At 41.9% G+C, this 22,998-nt stretch overlaps 1 protein-coding gene across 1 annotated transcript; it reads left to right on the top strand.

Annotated features, from left to right (window-relative positions):
• Positions 1-4,965: 4,965 nt before the first annotated feature.
• GLIPR1 (GLI pathogenesis related 1) lies at positions 4,966-20,064 on the top strand. The gene is made up of 7 exons (XM_039386729.1): positions 4,966-5,136; positions 8,590-9,027; positions 13,693-13,938; positions 15,951-16,054; positions 17,782-17,864; positions 19,031-19,057; positions 19,141-20,064. The coding sequence occupies exons 1-7, from the start codon at positions 4,966-4,968 to the stop codon at positions 19,290-19,292; spliced, it is 1,221 nt and encodes a 406-aa protein (XP_039242663.1). The 3' UTR covers positions 19,293-20,064.
• The last annotated feature ends 2,934 nt before the right edge of the window (positions 20,065-22,998 follow it).

Raw genomic sequence — 22,998 nt, 5'->3', positions numbered from 1 at the left:
TCTTGTATAATAATCTGCTGTTCTTGTCCACAATAACTGACCTCAATGAAAGCCTCATTCCTCATTTTATTGTATCAGTACTACATGAACTTTATAAAATAATATTTTCCAGTTCTTTAGTCACCAAGCCACACAGTTCAGAATTCTTTAAGTTTGGAGATGCTGTTGAAAGTAATCAGAGTCATTGCAGAATGTCTGTGGGTATTCCTCAGTAGAAATGTTGGCAGAAGAGAAAATCCAGCCAGTAAATTGTATTCTTTACAAGTCTCATAATAAAGAAAAAGAAAAAAAAGTTCATCGGCAACAAAATTTATTATTTCTGATTTTTCAGTGGTAATTCTGAGACACTTAATTCTGCTGAGACTTTAAAGCTTTCCTTTGAACACTTAATATTTTAAATTTAAGTATTCATTCCTGTGCTCAAAAAATAAGCTTTGCAGTAGAATTAGTTTCATCGATGAGCAAACATATAATATTTCACTGATCTAAAACAGATGATAATTTCAATGTCAAGTAGATCTTGTCTAGTAAAAGAAACTCCTAAATTTTTTATCTCAGTGTCCAAAGATGCTTAGACTGCTCTCTGTGTAAATGACAGATGAAAATACTGCACAGTGTACTTAGAGAGAAACTGTTACCAGACACAATGGTAGCTGTGAGATTCTTTTTTAGTAGACTTTGGATTGTGAAATGAAAATACTTAAAGTTACCAGAATCATTTACAGAGCATTTTCTTTGCAGCTCTTTTTATATCTTTTCTCACTTTTTTCTCTGCAAGTGTTTCTCTGCCCCTGGTTCTGCCTGTAACAAACTCAAAAACAATACTGAAGGGTTTAAGTTTTGCTGTTTATTGGGCAGTTAATCTTTAGAAGACTAGAACTATACAGTATCTTAGGACAGTATTTCTCTTTTTTTCTGTGACACAATAACCTATAAAAAATTACTTAGCAAGGTATTTTTTAAATTTTAATAATTGCAATTCAACCTTGTCTATATAGAATTTTGGAGGGTTTAGCACATTTCTCTTGGAGTGATGTTCACTTCTAAAGTTTCTTTCCTCTTTTTAATATTGCTCCTTTCTTGTTATATGTAGTTAAGTCATATCAAAAAGTTCATGCATTTCAGGCAGTATTTCAGAGAAAATTACAAAGGAATTAATCACTGAAAAAACAAGCAGAGTACATGAGTTAAACAATGAAAGTTTAAAAGTACCCATGTCATTAGAATTGATAAAGATCCAGGAGCTATTATGTTCTTGAAGGCTCAGACACAAAATTGAAAATGGGTAACATTTGTGAATCAAACAGATAGGCAGTGCAGACCTGTTAAAAGAGCCACAACACTGTCATCTCAAAATGGTGGAAATCTCAAAAATGTGTGTGAAGGCCCCTGAAATGCTTAGTCCTTAATCCAGGAGTCAGATAACACCACATGAAACATTAAGATCCTTTCCAAAAAAAAAAGGTTATGTTTGAAGAACGCAACCGCTTCTTGCAGTTATAATTGAAGAAGTGGAACTTCTGGGGATGTTCGAGTCAGTTTGTGCATCTGAGGCCTGTACCCTTTGTATTGGAGAGATACTGAGATATTGAGTAAAGACAATATATCTGTATGTTTTCTAGAAGTGGAATGTATTATTATCCAGATCTTCTAGTATACAATTAAACACTTTTTACCTGAATTCAGTACAGTTTGGTTAGTCACGTGCAGAAGATACAAGAAGAATCTCTCAAGAAAAAGCAGATGCCCAAACTGTAAGTAATAATAAACCATCTTCTTTTAAGTCTGGCAGATAACACTTGTTAGTCTAAAAACATGCAGTGCCAAAGCTTTCAGACTTGAGTTTATAGGAGTACTCAGCCAGATCACTTCAAAGTTACAGTAAAAGTATCTCCAGTCCAGTCACATACCTCCTCTGTTAACTGTGAGGCTGTTTACAGCCTCGTTATTACAAAATAATGGTAAGATTTTTTAGCTTTTAATAATTACAAAGTAGTTTATTACTAAATAATTTTTGTGGAAATCCAATACCACCACCATCCTTTCACGTAATCTGTTTTCTGCCCTGAGGTGACATTGTGTAATAGAAGCAGCAATGCATGTCAGAGTATTAGTTTATTCACAGGTCTGGAAGGCCAAGTGATCTTGCAGCTGCCTAATCCTGTGCACAGAATAAAAAAACCCAGCAGATCCATCCCATTTGTTCAGCTGAACCTAGTATAAGTTAAGGTTAAACATTCTCTCCCCAGCAATACTCTGTGGGGAAGTTGATGATTTGAGGACAAAATTAAGTGCAATTTTATAGATTCCCAGGCATCTTGGATATCTGTAATAGACTGTAATCCACCAGCTTTTAATCCTCTGTCTGAATAGTACATTAGGGAAAAATTAAGAATCTGACATTTTATTTTTCCAGGCATTTTAAACTGAAAGCAGGTGAGAGGTGAGAAAGTGGGATGTAAACATGGGGCATTTTTCAAAATCATGGGGCTGTACAGCTTCCTATCCGTACAGCTTCCTATCCATACGCAGCTAATTGTGCTAAATTTCACTTGAGATCTATGCAAGGACAAGCGATGCTTGTATTGTCCAGACAAATGTATTGTGATATCCAAATCCCAAAACCTAATTTTCAATATCCACTGCTTAATGCTGGCAAAAGATAATTACTCTCTTTTGGAAAACATCATAGATGCTCAAGGGCAGGCTGGACTTCTGCTTTAATTATAGACAGAATCACTAGATGGAGCCAGAGTCAGCGCTGCAGGAAAGCATTTTATAACCAAGAGTACCCTGGACACGTCAAAATTTCCTACTGCATGAAGATCTCAGTTCATTTTTCAAGCACAAATTTTCAACCACATGTATATGTAACTACAAGATCACTGAACTGTTAAATTAATGGTTCAGTTTTAGTGTGATATTTTTTGTGTAAATTGCATGTAGTTGTAATATAGTCATGGGTTTACATTAAGTCTAGCTGACCAAAGGCTTTAGATTCTCACAGACTGCATGGGTATTATTAGAAAAAAGAGAGAAGAGAGGAAGGGAGGGAAGGGGAGGGGAGGGAGAGGGAGAGGGGAGGGAGAAGGGGAGGGAGAGAAAACATAATTTCTAGTTTCAAGGTAATTTTCAGTAGGAGAAATGCTCACAAGCAGTTTCTGGTACAGAGAAACAGGTCGAGTGATTTGAGCTCTCTGCGCTGCAAGTGTGATGACCACCTTGGACTGGGGTTGTGACAGGGTGTGTGCTTCACCTCCTGCTTCTCTTTAATTGCCAAGGGAGATGAGTTTGAGGTGCTTCTTAAGGCCTCACGCATATTTTCATCAAGGACATGACAGGACCAAAGCACCTTGCACACAGTTTGCTGTGCTCATGGAGGAAGGTAGAGTGGCCAGTCTACTCCCACTGACCACTTTGGCTTGCTCTTTTTGAAGCAGTTTAGAAAATGACAGTGATCTTATTGGAAGAATTTTAAAGCACAGGAAAGTATTGTAAATGAAAAGTAGATGCTAGTACATGTTCAGTTTCCTCTCTGTCCAGCTCTCTTGTGCCTCTGAGGGCTGTTCATAAGTAAGGGCTGTGTTAAGCCTGTCCAGCAAGAATAATTGTAGGCAACCTTTTTATTTCTCCCCCAGAGGATCCAAAAACACCAGAAGCCCACACACCCAGTTTTTTGCCTCCTCTTGTAATGAAATAGGTCAACAAATCATGACAGGACTAAGAGGAGAGTGTGGAGAGTTAGTAATGCATGGACATCCCTAAACACATCCACACAGAGAAATATTTAATTATATGCCTGCTATTAATAGCCTAAATAGGTATAGTTGTGATGGTGGTTGAGGACTACAGCTCCCTCAGCCTATCTGAATTAGGTGTATGGATTGTGACAAGACTCTCTGAAGCAAATCAGTGGTATTATTTAAGAGGGAAAAGCCATCACGCAAATAGGGAAGGCAAGACCAGAATGATACTTTCCACAAGTGTTCAGCAGGATAAGGCTTGACCTGCAAAACTGAGCAGGGAATGAGACCCATTAACACATTTTACAATCTATTTGCAAGGAATTTTCTCTGTAAACCTACCTAAAACCATGTTACAAGACCTTAACCTATGCTCTTGCATGTTTGTACAATTTGGTTTAGGTTTGAAATAAAAAAAAACCAACCAGCTCATAGAACAGTTGGTGAGACAATACAAATTCCAACACATACCATCCTACAGCCCCCATCAGTCTTGGAATGTTATACTAGAAATGCTAACTGCTCTCCAGGAGCACAGAAAGCTCCTCTAGTGATTTCAGGCTAGCAGGTAATGGCAAATAGCTGAGGAAGGACAGTATCAACACATACTCAAGCTTGGGATTTCCAAATTGTACTTTTGTTACACATCAAACCAGGTCAGAAGGTCTGTTCTGCAGCAAGCAGGAACCTTCTTTTTTCTCCTGCTGGAGCACAGATTTTCTAATTCTGCTTATTCCTTGAGTAATTTTGACATGGAAGCAATGTCCTGCAACGTAATTTTAACTAGGCTGATATGACTAAGCAATACTATTGGAAAATCAGCTGAACAGCAGATTTGTATTTTGTCAAAGCTACAATTTTATGGTTAATGCAGGTTTTAAGAAAGCTGTTCTGTAGCATCTCTTCAGATAAGACCTACAATCACACAATGGTTTGGCAGTCAACCAGGATGGGGCACACAAAGAAGAGGCAGAAGTATACTTGGAGGGTTGCTCCATGCTAATATGCATGGCAGATGCCTGTTTCATGCTTTACCCTTTGGCAGCCAGCTATGATGTCAGATAGAGCTGTACTTGATGAAGCAATTTATATTCACTTCCTGCTATTTTGACACTTTCGAGTGCTTCCACACCCAGAGGACAACCTCTGAAGAACTGCTTGCTGGTATCATCTCCACCTAAGAGATTTTCCATATAAAAACTTATTAAAAAATTGAAGAATTATGAAAATAACGTTTTTATTTGCAGCATTGTTTTTATTGGATTTCTTCACTTGCTTTCATGCTTATCTACAATATTCCTTTCCTGACACAGAGGATGCAAAGTTCATTAGAGACTGTGTGAGAGCTCACAACACATTTCAATCTAAAGTGAATCCAGCAGCCATATGTTTCGCATGATGAGATGGTGCTTGTGATCTGCTTGAAATTACTACAGACTGGGCTGCTGATTTAGCCCATCTTATTCATTGTTTGCATTGTGCTATTCTTTCCTTTCAGTTAATGATTTCTGTACTACATGTGTTCTTTGCAGGAAATAGAAAAGACATTTTCACAGTATTGTTCAGTTTTAATAATGTGAAGGGAATTTCTTATTTAGCAAAAGATTGCTACTCTCAACTTCAGCCAGAGCAAAGGGCTGTATTGCAAAAAACAGTGTTCGTTCAGTTCAGCTTTATCTACCTCTTTGTAAGAGAGATAGTAATCTGTTTTATGTCAGGTCAGGTTTCATACAGGGAAGCTGTTTGGTATTAAAAAGTGCCAGAGCAGCCAATCTGCAGAACAGGATTTGTTGGAAATCTATCATCTCCTGTTGTTTCTTCCAATCTAGAACGTGTTGAATAAAGGGATTTGCCAAGACAGCCATTTAGATACCTGATCTTCATTTGCTGTAGCAGGGTTTGAAGAATAGGAATAGTAATATCTGGGCTGGAAAGCAGAGCTTCCTGCAAATACAATGGATATCAGAACAAGCTATGGGGTAGGTCTCAGCTTGTTCAGTGGAATACATAAGGTAAAAGGGTGTATAGCTAGCTGAGGGATGTAACCCCAGTCAGTTCATGTCATTTCTCCACTCCCTCCAGCAGTGCTGCATAGCTGGAAAGGACCACATGCACAATATGAATCATTTCTATGAATGGAAGTTCACAGTAAAGGGGTAAAATTCAGAGTACCAGTATTTTAATGTCTTGCCATTTTAAAAACAATGTTTAATTAAAAAAGCTACCACACAAGAACAAACTTACTTGCTTAGACCAAAGATCCAGCACACCTGGAATAACAGCAGAACAAATATAGAGAAACCTCTTGAATCAAAGGTGTTCCATGATAGCTAAAAGCTCTTAATGGATTTTTTTAGACTGCAGTCCAGCTCTAAATATTTTAACAAATCAGATACAATAGGACATTACGAACTACCACTGAATGATACTCGCATTTCTTTCCTCTTCTGATCTCTTTCCAGAAAATACAGACCAGGAGAAGCTGATAAGTATGTATACAATTGTTCTTAATTGCTTTTCTATAAGTATGTCTAAGTTTGATGGGTCTTAACACCTGTTTCTTCACTGACTTTTAGATTATGCCAACTGGTATCTAGACTGGGATACACAGCCCTAGCCCCAGCGGCCCTGCATCCCCAGTCCTCCTGTGCCAAAATACGTTCCACCTGCTGAGCATCCATGTCCCTCTTGCGACCAATACTTAGTGTTTTAATTTTAAGGCCACTGTTTCTAGTACTGAGTGCTGGTGCTGTTCTTTTAGTATGACAGTGATTTCCACACACATTTTTTTATTAGTAATGGTCAATTAAGATACTGATAGCGATCCTACTGCTGTATTACTGTTAGACAATTGCACACATTTAAAAAAACCACTTCGTCATCTCCCCATTATCCCTGTGATGTTTATCCAGCGTAGGAAAGGCTGCTTCCTTACTCAAGGCAAGACATAAGTGGCTATGCATACAGTTAATATTATTAATTTATTGGCAATAGATGCAATATGGTCCCATGTCTGTATGAGCCTCTTAGCTCTGGCTCCAGGCTAGCTCACTGCTAGAGGGACCACATACACTATCTATTACTAAATGTACTAACAAGCCTCCTGGAAACCTGGCCATCACAAAGACATGTCTGAAGTGGCACACTGTATCCAAAAAGAGGTAATAACTCATCTCCATTAACCTTCAGTTATCCCAGACACAATTTTCCCCAGATAACAGAGATTTAACTGTATGTATTACTTTTTATGAACAGAAGAAAAGCTTGTCCTTTACTATATTTAGCCTACGTGTGTCAGTATCTATTAAAGTTACTCTATTGTCAGTTGTACTGTTCTGTTCTTCTCCTCTCAAGAGTTAAGCTTTGTTCTCCATAGCTAGAAGAATACCAGGGGAAGTTGATGGAGCAAGGATTAAGGTAGGGTGTCAATGAGGAGAGCTTAATTTTAGGATGTGAGATGGTGACAAAATCCTGACTTTTCACAAAGGGGAAGATGGGGGGAGCAGGGAGGAAAACAGGAAACAGAAGATGAAATGGGTCCAGGACAGATTCTGATTTAGAAATGGAAGATCTCAGTCTCATTTTAAAAGCCCAAACCTTTGATGGATTCAGTTTAAGAGCTATTTAGCCCTCCACCCCTACTGTTCCAATATACATTTGTTAGTAAGGGAAACAAACCTATCTTTCTTTCAATCTTAGAGATACTAACCAATATTAGCAATGCATAATTGTGCTATCAATATTTAAAGCTGTTTCTCCTCCTTTATCTTTGTCCTAATGTTTTAAGAACACAGTGACTGAAATTCTAAGCCACATTGCAGCTCTGAACACTCACGGCATCCCACAATAAAAATGAGCCCCAGCTGAGGTTCTTGTTAATATATCCCTTCGGATGTATTAGAATGAAACAACACTGAATGACTGATGTAAAGAAGGGAGGAAAGAAAGAAGGAAAGAGGGAGGAAGGGAGGAGGAAAGAAAGAAGGAAGGGAAAGGAAGAAAAAGAAAGAAAAAGAAGTGGCAGCCTTATTTTAGAACAATTTGGTTGCAATGGAAAGGAGGTAGGTAGCTGTTTGGGTTACCTGTAGAAATAAAACAATATAAAAGTATAAAAACATCACCAAGAAAATATGTAAGAAAAAGAAAGAAAGAAACAGCAACAGCCTTAACAGCATTTATTTTCATCAAAAGCAGAAAATTTAACCAAAACTCTTCTGCAATCCATAGTTATTGCTATGAAAGGGATGACTGGGGCCAAGCCAACCATAACAAGAAAGCCCAAAGGACAGGAGAGAAGTTTGCCCGCCACAATTAGAGAAAGAAGAAAACAAGACAGAGGCACAGCTGCCACAGCTTTGATGTGAACTTGTAGCTTAATTTCCTTATTCTCATAGCAACGTTCTTGAAATGATTCGTTTCCTCTGACTAATGCCATATTCAATTACCATGCCTGAGATAAGTCCAGCCCACAAGCCTCCAAAGCAAAACGCTGCTGGTGGAGCTAAAACCACCTCGTACAGCTGCAACACTCTGCCTCAAAGCTGGAAGACCAGATGCTGAAACGCATGACTGTAAGGAAAGGGTTAATCACACTTGCAGTATATGCCGTAATAAGCGCTCGGTGGTGGAGCTTGCAGAAAACTTCACGGACGCCTGTGCCCAAACCGCAAAAAGGAACTAAGTCTCAGTTCTGGCCCTGCGGGGGCAGGCTCGACACAGATACTCCTCACTGCAGCGTTCCATTGCGGTGTGTTATACGGCGAAGTGAGTGACTGCACAAGCACAAGAAGTGGGGTCACACACAGGACACTTGGTTTAGGGGGTACTTGCCTCGTACGACTCCCAGAGTAGACTCTCGACGACGCCCGAATTCGGACCCGAACGCGCGCACTGCCCAAACCCCCCCTACCCTCGCAGCTCGTGCTACTGGGGCACTGAAACCACGCCTCCCCTCCCCTCCCATGCTAATGAGGGACTGGATAAAAGATACTTAGGGAGAGGACGCGCCGTTTTGCCAGCGCTTAGAAGGCCGAGGCAGACGGGTGGTGCTGGATCCACGGCGGTGACTTACTGCTTGCACCATCTATCTTCTCCCTTTCTCTCAATGACAAGCAGATTTTCTGCTTGTGTTCTGGCTTTACTGCTCTTCTGTCATTTCTCTGACTCCTATGAACCATCGACGTTGCCTGATATTGAAGATCCAAAGTTTATTGAGGAATGTGTGCAAACCCATAACAGATTCCGGTCTGGAGTGGATCCACCAGCCAGCAACATGCTCTACATGGTAAGGGGATCTTCATAACTTATGTCCAAGTGTGTAGCATTGTGATGGTGTTTATGATTCTCAAAGATTACTTTCTGATTAAATGCAAAAAATAAGAAAATAAAAGGAAAAAAACCAACCTCCTAGGGACATGAGTGACTACTTTTTAAAGCAGAGGAAAAAAGCTCTAATTATCAGGTGGCTTTATATGATCGGGTGTGTGTATGGTTTTGCCATGACTTAAATTCGTCATTCGAAACCCAGGATTTCAGCTCTCAACCTAACGTTGTTTTGTACTGTGAAAAGCCTCCTCGTTCCGAGACACCTCACACTGCTCAACAGCCCAAGGTGCGATTTATGTGCAGACCTAAGCACACCCTTTCATGCTTCAGTCGGCAAGGACAGAGACTGTCTTGCCAAACGAGGCTTTCTCTGCAAGGCTCTTACCTGCTGAGCCAACAGAGCTGTTCCTTGGTGCTGGGGCTGCAAGGAAAGCCCAAAAGCAACAGGAGTAAGCGCTAGGGGCATCAGGTTCCAGGCTGCTCTGCCCCCTCCTTGCTCCCTGGACACATAACGGAGTGATATCTGCAGCTACCGCGCGAAAGACAGTCTTTCTTCTTGGGATAAGCTCCACAGATCTCTCAAGTGGACCATCGCCAATATCCTAATTCCGATCTTTTGTTTTGCTCCTTTTCCATACCATCTCACATGATCACCACCAGAATAGGACATAACCACAACTGTAATTAACAACACCCCAACTGACATTAAAAAATAAAATGTTCATTTTCCATTTCTGGTTGTCAAACACTAAAAGACAAGTGTCCACTAGGGAGAGGTAAGTGAGCAGCGGTCAAGCTCGGATTTCACACCTGACAGGAAATAATTTAGTTTCTCTTCTAGATGCATCTTTTACTTCAGCTTTCTTCAGCTGGGCATGCTGAACTTCCAGTGCATGTTGCTTCGGACTCTTATTTTCTGCATTTCTTCACTGGCCCTACACCAACAAACTGTTGCTAGGATGTGTTAGAAGAGCAGTATTCATCTTTTTAAATTGGGCTTACTTTCTCCTTTAGAAAAAGTAAAGAACTGAAATCTGGGGGGAAAAAAAAGCAGCTTAAGAAACAAATAAATAAATTACATCTAAAACAAAAACTAAATCATGGTAAGTTTCTTTTAAAACACGGCAAAACCACTAGTCTTTAATATGATCTCTCCCAGGAACAATTTAATGTGAAGAAAGCAGTACGAGACATGATAAAATCTATAATGAAAGTAAAAGCATTGGAATAGAAAACAGCGTATTTCTTCACTTTTAGTGGTCTTTAGCACTTCAAAAAGGAGGAAAAGGAGATGGCTCCTTTACGTCATGGGGAACTTCTGTTTGCTGTAGATAACTGCCCACCTAGATATGTAAAAAGTAAGACTGTGAATTCAGGGCATTTCCATGTTTTGGAAAACTAGTTTTTAAAAGAAAATACAAGACAGAAATTCCTTTAACTGCAAGTAACAAAGCCCAACCATCAGTATTTGTAATACATGTATTATAAAATGAGAATGTTGATCTGAAAATTTTTTTACCTGACAAATGTGAGTCCTTTCTCATGTACCCAAAGCACAGCTTAGGTCTGTTCTGAGGCTCCTCAAAATTAGTACAAAGAGTCTCACCAGTTTCATCAGGACTTGACGACAGTCTCCTTTGACTTACTGCTGCCTTGCACCACTTATCATATGTTATACATTCAATTTTTCCTCCCTAAATCAGCAAGCAGCTCATTACAAAACCAAAACTGAGAAGCAGTTTGTGAGTGAAAATAATTGTAAGTACCGCTTCCTTAAACAGCAGTGAGACATTCTTGTCCTGTGCGTTTTTCCCCATGCTGTTTAGTCCAATCTTTTTGCATAAGTACAGTATTATAAGCAAATAAGGAGTATAACTACAGTTAAACTGAAGATCATTCTGAACTATCAGTTTCTGTACACTGCTTTTCAACTGTCAGCCAAGTTAAGCATTCACACGAAAATGGAAAGTATATTTAAACTTATTAACTTAGTATACCTTTATGGAACTTTAAACTTTTTATAGGATGAAGGGGAAAAGAGATGTGTAGGCTCTTAAAAAACAGAATGTGAAAAAAAACGACCGTGAAGCACTAAGGTGCATCCAACACTATCATACATCTTTCATCATGATCTTGAAAGTTATCATGTAAGGAAACACCAACTGCTCACTTGAAATAAAAGCCCCTGCCCCAAGTTTACTTTTAATATTTGATATACTGATTTCCTAGGCAAATTACTTATATGTTAGTTTTGTGGTTAGTATTTGGTTTGCATGGCAAGGTTTTGATAGCAAGGAGGCTACAGGGTGGCGTCTGTGAAAAGCTGCCAGAAGCTTCACCCTTGTCCAACAGAGCCAATGCCAGCCAGCTCCAAGAATGACCTGCCACTGGCCAAGGCCAAGCCCATCAGCCACTGTGGTTGTGCCTCTGGGATAATACATTTAAGAAGGGAAAAACTGTTGTGCACAAGCAATTGCAGCCAGAGAAGAGAGGAGTGAGAATATGTGAGGAGAACAACAACCCTACAGACACTAAGGTCAGTGGAGAAGGAGGGCAAGGAAATCCTCCAGGTGCGAGAGCAGAGATTCCCCTGCAGTCCGTGGTACAGACCATGATGAGACAGCTGTGCCCCTGCAGCCCATGGAGGTCCACAGTGGAGCGGAGATCCACCTGCAGCCCCTGGAGGACCCCACACTGGAGCAGGTGGATGTCTGGAGCCAGTGACCCAGTGGGAAGCCCACCCTAGAACAGGGTCCTGGCAAGACCTGTGGCCCCATGGAGACAAGAGCCCGCACTGGAGCAGCTTTGCTGGCAGGACTTGTGACCCCACAGGGGACCTACACTGGAGCAGTCTGTTTCTGAAGGACTGCAGCCTGTGGGAGGGACCACACCAGGGCAGTTCATGAAGAATTGCAGCCCATGGGAAGGATTCACAATGGAGAAGTTTGTGGAGAGCTGTTTTCTGTGGGAGAGACCCCATGCTGTAGCAGGGGAAGAGTGTGAGGAGTCCTTCCCCTGAAGAGGAAGGAGTGGGAGAGACAACATGCAACGAGCAGATTGCAATGCCCATTCCCTGTCCCCCTGTGCTGCTGTGGGGGAGGAGGGAGAGGAAAATCAGAAGTGAAATGAAGCCCTGGAAGAAGGGAGGGGTAGGGAGAAGGTGTTTCAAGATTTGGTTTTATTTCTCATTACCCTACTCTGATTTGATTTATAATAAGTTCATTTCATTTCCCCAAGTTGGATCTGTTTTGCCCATGGTGGTAACTGGTGAGTGATCTCTCCCTGTTCTTACTTTGACCTATGAGCCTTTTGTTGTATTTTCTCTCCCCTGCCCAGCTGAGGAGGGCATTGACAGAGTGACATTGGTGGGCACTTGACATCCAGCCAGGGTCAACCCAACACAGTGGGAAAATACACCCCCCCACAAATGTTAGCCATTGGAAGAAGTGGAAGGACATAGGTTACAGAATATTTTCAAATCTCTGTAGATGCATTTTGTTGTGATCCTGTGATTTTTAAATACTGATTGGTAGCACAAACAATACACGTTGTTTCAGACTTATCTATGGTACAAAGAAAGTTAGTTATGTAAAACATAGCAATAAAATCTAACAACCTACCTTTGTTAGATTTCTACCAAAAAAAATCTACCAATTACAAATTTACAGTCTACCTTTTCCCTTGTCATGGCTACTGATCAATTCAAAATGATTACAATTCCATCATTTGCAGAAGCAAGTGAGATATTTTAAGTAATTCAGAAAAGGACAAATAAAAAGAATGTTATTTAAAAAAAACTTCAAAATAGTTCAGCAGTGCTGGACAACTTTATTTTTGAAACACAAAGTATATCTAGAACTACAGGCACCCACTTGTGGTACTGTATCTTCCAGGAGGTACAATGCTGTAATCACTTAACCAAGTTGTTTGCACAAGAAAACCCAGCAAGAGCAGACACCACCTCCAGTGCAAACAAAAGACATTTATGTGACTCAATTGCCTAAATAATCACTTTCTGTAGGATTGAATAGCAAGTGAATGAGTCATTCCACAAATATGAATTCAGCACTAACATTTGAAGCTGCCAAACACAAAGATGCTAACCAAGGGGTTGAGTTTAAATTGTCCCCAAAATCCCAGTGTGCTTGTGAAGTGACCTGCAAGCAGTGGCCTTAATACCTGAGGCTACACAAGACTCCTGCCTGATTGGTATGGTAAGCATAACCCTCACTCTCTAGATTTCATATAAATTCACTCTTTAATTTACATTAATGTTCTCTCATGGCTGGCACAGTCCTGAAATGCACATTGTGCCACTAACACTGTATTTGACTGACATACAGCTCTTAGTGTCCAACAAGATTAGCTCTTAGTGTCCAACAGTCAGCCAAGATTACACACCACCCAAAAACTTCCTCAAGTTTAATGATAACTAAGTGCAAATCCAAAATGAACCTAAAAGCCAATTTACCATGTAGCTCTGTAAGTCTCAGCAGAAGCAAAGAACAAATGAACCAAAAGCACGTATGCTAAGACATAGCTTTTCCTGGAAGTTGCTCTGAATTACTACATTGCAAATAAAGTGCTAATATAACCAAGATTTTTAAATCTCTTTATTTTGCAGAGTTGGGATCCAGATTTGGCAAAGACTGCGAAAGGTTGGGCAAAGAAATGCTTATTTAAACATAATATATACCTCAAAGAGCCAGGGAAAGTTCACCCCAGATTTCCCCGTGCTGGTGAAAACCTCTGGACTGGCTCACTTCCTGCCTTTACTGTGAAAGGAGCCATCACCTCATGGTACAACGAGGTCAGATTTTACACTTATAACACCAATAAGTGCAGCAGAGTATGCGGCCACTATACACAGGTAGGCATTGCATTTCTCCATCTAAACCGTGAACCAGCTTTGCCATTTTGACACAGAAACTCTGCATTTCTGTTCAAGATTCAATGAACTTCTTCAAGCTGTAGTCTTACTTTATGTTTGTGTGCACAAGATGTTCTTATGTTCTCATATATGAGAGAAGAAGAGTCACTGTATTATTATTTTAAATATGGAAGTTGTTGGGTTTTTTTCAGGAAGAAAACAATACAGCCATCAAGCAGTCAGATTTAGCCAAGCAGTGGCCAAAAAACAGGCAGTGGCTATGGACTTCAGTGCTTGGTGGGATGAGGTCCCAGCTCTGGCAGGCAGCCTCCACTTGCCAAGGGCTGGGGAAATACCATCACAAAAAGAGATGTCTGCAGTTCTGCAAGTATCATATGCACATTTTGCTCAACCACTATTACCAAAGAAAGAAGGCAAAGTGAGGGAGAGGAGTACCACTGCATGCAACCCCACAATCACTACCCACAGCTATGTGAGAGCAGGACAGCAGCAGCTCTAGGGTTAGATTTTCACCTGAGGCTATTTAATATTTCCTACAAGGATACACATCTGCCTTTAGGACTTGAATAGATGAAGTGAAGCTGGTGGGCTGTCTGAACGATACACGCAAGTACTTGTATGCAGAGAAGATACTTAGATGCAGAACCTGTGAGAGGTGACAGCACATTCCTTTTTGACCTTGCTCATAAGGACATGGCAAGAGTCAGCATCTCGAAACTGCAGTGAAATGCACTTTATCTGGCAGTAAGGCACAGTGTTGTTTGTAGAGGAGCAGTCCAGGCAGTTTCATGGGGGAGAATGAAAAAATAAGATTATTCCCACTTGAAGTCAGTGGTGATAGTGACTGTAGCTAGAAAGATGTGTGTGTCCACCAGCTTTGGGAGGTATCCTTGGATCTTTACTTTTTAGGGAACTCCTCATTCCTCTTCCTCCTTCCCAGCTATGGAGAAGAGAATTTCCCCTGGGTGCAATTATTGCAGTTACCACAACTACATCTCCAGCATATACCTCAACCAGTGGCTGCCCGGGATGGGGAAGGTTGTGTGATTCAGTCCTTCACAGTTCTTGGGGATGCAGTTGTCTATGGCTGGTGTCAGGAGCAGCCTCTGGTCTGCCACTGCACTGAGAACATCCTCAAGAGCCTGAGCATTGTCCCCACCAAAGAGGCACAAGCAGAAAGAGTCATGCCTCCTCTTCGAGGCAGGGGCACGAATGTGTTTATCTCCTGTGCTGTTAGGGTCTTTGACATCGTCAGTCATCGCTGCTGTTGTATCACCCTCAGGTACCACTGTACCCATGTCTCCACTCAGCTGCTGTCATGGGATTTATTTTTCCAGAACTGCAGCATTTGACTGTACTCTAATCTTGGAGCTGGATGTAGGATGCTGGATTGCACAAAAGGGCTTCTGATAGACAGAGGATCACTAAATGATGTAATGCCCTTGTCTCTATGTTATCTCAGTCATGGCTGTGATGCTAAAAGGCAGGACTGCAGTCTGGACACAATTCTTTTCCCTGCTCCTCCTGTAACACCAGTGCCTTCTGGCAATTTGCCTATATGTCCTTGCAGGATTTAGTACAGCAGCAATCAGCCCTCGTAGAAGCTGTAGCAGATCATGCAGCCTTTTCTGCACAGGTTCGAACTGTTCTCCCTCGGCAGAAAAGGCAGAAAGCTAATGGATTAGCTTGAAGCCAGTGAGGTGAACTTCACCTTCTTTGCAAGAAAGGAAAACAACCTGTTACAGCCAGTTATTCCTGTTTTCAGCATTGTTTTAACAAATATGTGGCAAATTGAGTGTAAAAACAATCAGTCATTTTTCAGACCAAACCATGGGTTTGAGATCCATCACTGCTGCTTTTCCCCATGAAGCCTGCCCAAGGAGTGCTCCTCAGCCCATTTGGATGTTGTAAAGCGGAGGGCAGGTCTTCTCCTAATGCTTCAGACGCTGAATCAAAGCCTTTGTCACCAGTGTACCTGTCTATCTTTGCAGGTTGTTTGGGCTACAAGCTACAAGGTTGGCTGTGCCGTCCACTTCTGTCCCAGGGTGGCATCCATAACCAACGCTGCACACTTCATCTGCAACTACGGGCCGCCGTAAGGTTTTTCGCTATGAATATTTCACAGGGTCCTATCCCTTCCATCCCACAACATGCAACCTTATTAGATTAGTCTATCTATTCATGTCTTTCATGGAAAGAAATGGTTCCCAAAATGGAGAGAGCTACACCTCCGTCCAACCATCTTTTTTTTATTTGCTGTATGTATTGAAGCCAGAAAAGCTGCTGACATGAAAATACTGAGTGATCATCTGAAAATCAGTCCCTTTCTCCTGAGTCCTAAGATAGCCACAGATGGTTGCCAAGGTGCAAGCCCGAAGTCTGAAGATACTCCCACACATGCCTGCATAATTAAGCCTCTAGGTTGATGGTTTGATAAATTTTGAAGTTTTCAATGCTTGCAGCTGTGATCTTAGCAACTCAGGGCTGCTCATGAGGCTTGAGCTGCTCAAAATTTGGTCGAGAGGTCCTTCATACACAGTCAGTAGGATATCTAGCTAGGATGGATGTATTTTACCCTTCTCCAGCTAATTAATGCCACCACAGTCTAAATACAGCTTTAAAAGCTTTACATGCATAGAGTGTTGGGCCAAGACCAGACCAGCCCTTGATCTCAAACTTTGGCATTCCTTTTGCCTTTGCTTCATCCTTGGAAGAATATATACTGCTGACCAGATCCCTTGAAGTGACATAGCAACTGCTTTTCCAGAAGCCCCACACCCAAATGTGTTGTGCAGAGGACCAAAATCAGGCTGGATTGTTTGCCCTGTGTTGAGAGGGACCCCATGGGGAAGAAGAGTGATGCCCTCACCAGCACCCAGCAAAGCAGGCAGGGTGCTCTCTGGGAAGACAAGGGGCTCTATAGAGGGCTTTAAAGCTGGGCCCTTCCCTGCTGAGTGAGGACACTGCAAACGGACCGGTATATGCTAGCAAGTGGAGTAATGTCACATCCAGCTCTTGCCTTTGAGAAGCAGCAGCTTCATTTCTTTCTTTCTGTAATCCTGAACTCTTTTCAACTCTGCCAAGGGCCCAAGCAAGATGCATAAACAATTTCAGTTCCTAAAATGCAACAAAAGCCTCACCTTGCTGAAAGTAATTGAGGTCTTACCATGAAGTTTAGCACTGCTGAGATTGCATGCTTAAAAAATTCTTCTGCCTGTGTTTCTGGGAAGTTTGAGGCATGCTGTAAATCTTGTTTTGGCCATGCTCCAAGCAAAGTGAAGCATTGAGCTGTGTTTGGTGCAGTATCAGACATGGGCAAGTAAAATCGAGCCAAGAGACTGGGCAGAGGTTGTTGGTGCCAGTCATGCCAGTGGCAGAGGGAGGGAGCAGAGGGAGACCCATATCATTCCTGAAGTATTTACAAACAAGTGGAGGAAATCACTACCTATGGGAGATTCTCTGACACCAGAGATTTCCTCTTCAACATTGAATACACACGTACACACACAGTAACTGAAGGTGCTCTTGTTTGTATAGCTAGAGCCAGCTTTGAGACGCCAGAGTTTCCATGCACACTAGTTACCCAAGTTTGAGCCTGCTTAATTCCCAGGAACTGTCTCCAGGTTCCTGAGCAACAGGGTGCCCCATTACATTTAACCTCTTCTGCTTCACTGCCTGTCTTAGGCACAGGGCACTCAGACAGGACTGTCCAAAAACCATCACTCTATCAACACAAGTGAAGGAAAAATCAGGTTAAAATCTAATTAGTGGTAGGTTCTGCTCCCAAGGGCTGTTTGAGAGCAGTGTTACTTTGCTTCACAGTGGGAATTACCCAACGCAGCCGTACAAGACCGGAGCAGCGTGCAGTGACTGCGGTGGTGATCAGTGTACCAACCATCTCTGTCGTAAGTAGAGGACAACCAGTCCTTCTTCCTAAGCAGAAAGAGCACACAAAAGATACCGACAGGAAGCAGGCACAGCACTCTCCTGTTCTTAAGTATAGACTGAAAAACTGCAGTCAGAAGCCAAGTGGGCAGTGATGCTCAGAGAGGAGGGAGGAGGGTGGAAAGAGCCTGTTTTCTACCCTGGTGAGTGACAGGGTGGGGTCTGCTTTCCATGTGCTACAGACTATAATACAGAAGATATGGGGGCTGCAGTTTAAGGTGTTATCACCTCCACTCGCACCAAAGTTACTGCTTGCAGAACTAGGAAGCAGATAATGGGACACGTGTCCTGTCCTGGGGGCTCTGGGTTATTATCTGATGCATGAGCTGTGGCTTGAGCTGGTGCAGGTGGGGAGAGCCTTTCCCCTGCCATGCTGCTGCAGGTGGGGAGAGCATCCACAGCACTGCCAAAGCTGTTCGCTCCAGTGAACATCAGCCAGGCCATCTACTTTCCCCTAAGCACTGGGACAGAACAAGGCTGACATGCAAGAGCCCTTCATGGGGATGTGATGCTCAGCCTGAGTCTGACAGCCTACCTGATTCAGCTGCACTTGGCTTTTTAACGGCTGCATGGTGTCAGGTGGGAAGGAGACCACCTGAAATTCCTGTAAGGACAAGGCACTGTTCTATGGACATCCGCTTGGGGGTTGCTGAGAGTATGGTCATGCTTTTCCCCAGCACTCGATCTTTGATGAACTAAAGGAGTGGGAAGGTGGTGTTAAAACACCAGCACCGCAGGAACATGAGGGAGTCCCGGATTCACAAGGCTGTTTATTGTTAGCTGCGGGCTGAGGATCTTAAACATAAAGTACGGGGCAGAAGTCAAAGTAATCTTGGGAAGCACACCTAGGGGAGTGAGTTGTCTCTGCATCAACCACTGATAGGAGGAGAAGTCAACACGGTGTGATCAAGCACTCCTCAGCAAAGTCTCTGTAGGGACTCTCCAGAGAGTCACTGCAGGGCTCTCCCAGAGTCAGTGGGTCTTTGCTTCTTCCTGGAAAGCAATGCATTTCCCATACCTGTATTTGTGAGGCCGTTGTGAGGCTCACACTTCATTCCCTTTTGGTTAGAGCCAAATAGTTTCTAACTTAAAAGTCTGCTTACATTCACTTGTTTTCTCTCTCCAGAAAATGCAGAGCGCGACAAAGTCATTGGTAAGTACCGCTAGAATTACTGCTTCCATTTGTTGCCCTTGGTGCAGTAATACTTGAAAACAAGTGAATTGTATTGTTCACAGGTGATCCCACATGGCGTCCAGACTGGGACAGACCTGCATGTGATGAGTTCTGCATCTCTGTTATTGCTCTAAGGTCAATACTCCTTATACTGACAATTCTGGCCACCTGGCTCATACCCAAATACTGGTCTCTAGCACCTGCTAGTGGGTGACACACATGTAGATGATCACACGAGCGCTTGGCTTGGCTCAGCTTATCCCTTCCCTTCACATAAGTTACTGGTAGCATAAAGATTGGTAGAGACACTGTTTGCATCCACGACTGATTTAGAAATACAGCAATACCATCTTCGTTGCAGGCAGCAGCTACGAGAGCTGATAAACAGCTTTCTCATTGCTCAGAACCAGTTAAAAAGTTAAAATGGCTTTAGATGTTAAAATGGCTTTAAAAGTTAAAAAGTTATAAGTTTTTTGAAGTGGAGCAGTGTGTGTGGGATCTGCTGGGTAAGGGAGCATGCTGTCCGGGCAGCACACTAAGGTCCAGGCAGCTGCCCAACACACTTTCTTTAGGAAGGGCTGGAGGGTGTCTAGCCCAGGAGCCTGGCCCCAACCCCCAGCCAAGGTCCAGGGAGAGCACTCACCTCTCTCATTCCTATTGCACTCTTTCCTTGGATGCTCCTACAGCAAGGTGCAGAGTATCCTGTATCATTTAAATCTTGTTTTAAAGAATTTTTGGATCCCTGTGACCTCTGGCATTTGTATCCTGTGGCAGGCAGTGTGTTTCCCAGTCGCTCAGTGCACTTGAGCCATTGGTACTTCTCTTTGCTTAGAATTTGTTTTTAAACACACGTCATCTATGCCAAGACAGTTTCAGCTGTGTTTACGTGTTTATGTATCACTGCAATCTTACCTGGTTGTTTGTTTTTTTTTCTGAGCTTAGCGGTTTTAGTGCTGTTTCAAACAATAAATTGTTATTTCCTGCTTCCTGCGTATGGCAATTGCGTATTTCAACATGAGCTAAAGTTTAACTGCTGGTGCACAAAATAACACCACAATCATCTCCAGCTTACACAACACTGAGAAACAAAATGCTGGGAAAGATAGAACTCCAGATAAAATCACACTGTACCCATAGTTAAGACTTTGGTTCAACAGCTACTAAAGAATGAGTCTCCTGGAACTTGCACATCTGAAGCAGGCACAAAGCTGTGGAAACAACTGCTATGTTCAGCTGGGTGTGACCTCTGCCACCTGCAGTTGCTCGGCTCAAGCAAAGCCTTGAAGGAGCAGAGCTGCACAAACTCACAGCTAGACTGTAGTGATTTGTATCTATACATTTGGAAGCCTCTGCACCATGTCCCTCTGCAGGGCACTGACTCACAGTGCTGTAAAGGAAGTTCCCTTTCACCTCTTTATTTCTGGGATACTGTCACCACAGTACCTTTCAGTGTTTCTGCATACCTCCTCCTGATCCCACTATTGGCATGAATTTTTACTGAAAACACTGGAATTGGAACTCAACATTTCTCATGCTACTACCTGCTTGCACTAGAGTCATTTTGGCATCACAGCATTCCCTGAATAAATCACTCATGCAGTCTGTGCACTCGTGTAAAACCCAAGCCTCAAGCTCCATGTACTGCAATGTCCCATCAAAAACGGGCCAGCATATGGGCAGCAGGATTTACTCTCTCTATGCTGTCTTGCACAGGGTTCCTACAGCAGCACGGAGCCCACCACAGTGTCTGCTCCTATGAAGCCCTGTGCGGTTAGATCCTACTACCAGGAATGCAGGAAAGGGAAGCGCGTGCACTGCTGTGTCCAGGGAGCTTAAAACGAGGTCAGCAGGAATTCCCCCCTGCTTAGTTTAATCTATGCTCAGTCTCCAGGAGAAGAAACAAGGCAGAGACCTTACAGTTCAAAACATTCACAGGACTGACATTTAACTATATACTTTAGCAGCTCTTAGGAAATACTATAGAAAAAGCTTCCTTTAAAAACCTGGAAATCACGGGGGGCTTAGGGTAATTAAAACCCCAAACTTTCCAATGTGGCATCTTTTGTTCAAAAAAAAAGCCTGAAGGTCAAGAAGCCAAAGGTAAACAAGTAGCTTTGTCATCTTAAGGACATCCAAAAATCAGGTATTTAGCTCTGGATGATCAAACCACTTTGAACTGTCCACACTTATGGCATATGCCCATGAATTCCATATGACAGATGCAAAACACTGATATATAAATGAGTTTATGGAGATAATTCGCAATAGTTCAAGCTGTTCTGAAAATACAAAAAAACCTTTTTTACCCTTCCAAATCCACTACATTTTCTGTTTGCTTTTTATACAAGTTTTACAACTGAATACTCATACTCTCAGAAAACAGGTGCAAAAAGCACCAACAGTGTGATACCATGCAGCCAGTTACTATTCAGATGTGGACTCTTGGGCAGACAAATCCTTTGGTTTAACTTTCCTACAGGAATGAGTAAACTTTCTTGATTTTCCAGTCTAAACAAATAAATGTCCAACCAACAATCCTTGAAATCCACAATAAACAAAAAATATGAAACAAAATCTTACACCCTTCCACCCCATAACAACAGGACAAGACTGCCTGAAGACTGCTAAGAATTCTACAACAGATAGGGATTTGATCTAAAAGCTACATTTGATATAAAAGCTAAAAATTTAGGACTCAGTTGTGAGTCCTAAATTAAAAAAGCACACTTCCGCAGAAAGTATAATTTAAATCCAGGCTGCCACCAAGGTGGGCTATGTTTTCCTGCACTGCAACTCAGGCAACCAAGCATTTACCTGATGCAGCTGGAAAATACTTTTTTTGTAGGATACTTTCACAGCCAGATCAGGTTCCTGAAATGATATGCCAGCCTGCAAGACCACTATGGGACAACCAGCCCTACAACTTGTTTTTAACCTTTTAAACAGGAACACTCGTGCCACTCCATCATGAGAGGGGCTACATGCAGTTCAGATTAGAGCCAAGGACTCTCCCTTCCCTAAGACACTCATGGTCCTTCACTGGGTACAGTCAGCCTCCCCCTTACTGGGTTCTCTGCAGACTCCTCTGCTGAAGCACATTCGTGGGGGCACACTCTCAGAACTGCCATTTAAACACACTGCAGTGTGTCCTGTTGAAATTAGTCCTTGCACTCTGTGAAAGGTCTGAACTACCTGACAAACTCTGAACATCAGTCTCCCCTTTGCACTGTCAACTGCCAAACGCCAGTTGGGGTTTCTAAAAAAGCTATCTAACCACATATATTCAAAATTTTTATTTATATGTGTAAGAAAAAAAAATTGGCTATGTTTTCACCTACTAGTTTCAAATAAAAGGTCACCCACCTAAAAGCAGTGAGTGGCACCATTCTAGCATAATCATTTCCACTGCACGTGCAGGTGATCAATATTCTAAAACCTGGCAAAAACACTCTAACAGAGTCAGGAAATTAGTGTGGCTCTACCTCATTACATTTGTTTCTTTAATCTCAAACATATGAAATAAGCAACAGCTGCTCTGCCGATCCACTTTATTTCATCACATTTTGAATTTTCAGGAAACTGAAAAACCTCTAAATTTCCTTTAAAATAGGGGAAGGACCTCAAAAAAAAAAAAAAAGAGGAACACAGTTTTTTAAGACATTCTTGCAAGCAGGAAATAAATTAAAAATATATTTAAAGGTAGATAAAATGATTTTATGCTTTCTCTGCAGCACACACCCCGCATAAAGACATTTTGTACCACATTCTGTCTAAAATACCATAAGGATAATGCTAATAAATGACAGTTTATTAATGGTATTAATGGTAATCAATGAAGGTTATGGTTCATCTAATTCTCATATGAAGCTGTGAGTTTGTTTCCTGGAAAACAACATGTCGGTTGGGCAGTAGACTATTAA

This window comes from Pipra filicauda, unplaced genomic scaffold (genome assembly GCF_003945595.2).
Source record: "Pipra filicauda isolate LSUMZ 115617 unplaced genomic scaffold, ASM394559v2 scaffold4_size7858003_pilon, whole genome shotgun sequence".
Classification (NCBI taxonomy): domain Eukaryota; kingdom Metazoa; phylum Chordata; class Aves; order Passeriformes; family Pipridae; genus Pipra; species Pipra filicauda.
This window is presented reverse-complemented; position numbering and strand designations above follow the sequence as displayed.

Coding starts and splice junctions, on each gene's coding strand:
- GLIPR1 (XM_039386729.1), top strand. CDS start 4,966: ATGAAAATAACGTTTTTATTTGCAGCATTGTTTTTATTGGATTTCTTC. Junction 9,028..13,692: donor CCAGCAACATGCTCTACATG/GTAAGGGGATCT, acceptor TTTATTTTGCAG/AGTTGGGATCCAGATTTGGC. Junction 13,939..15,950: donor TATGCGGCCACTATACACAG/GTAGGCATTGCA, acceptor CTATCTTTGCAG/GTTGTTTGGGCTACAAGCTA.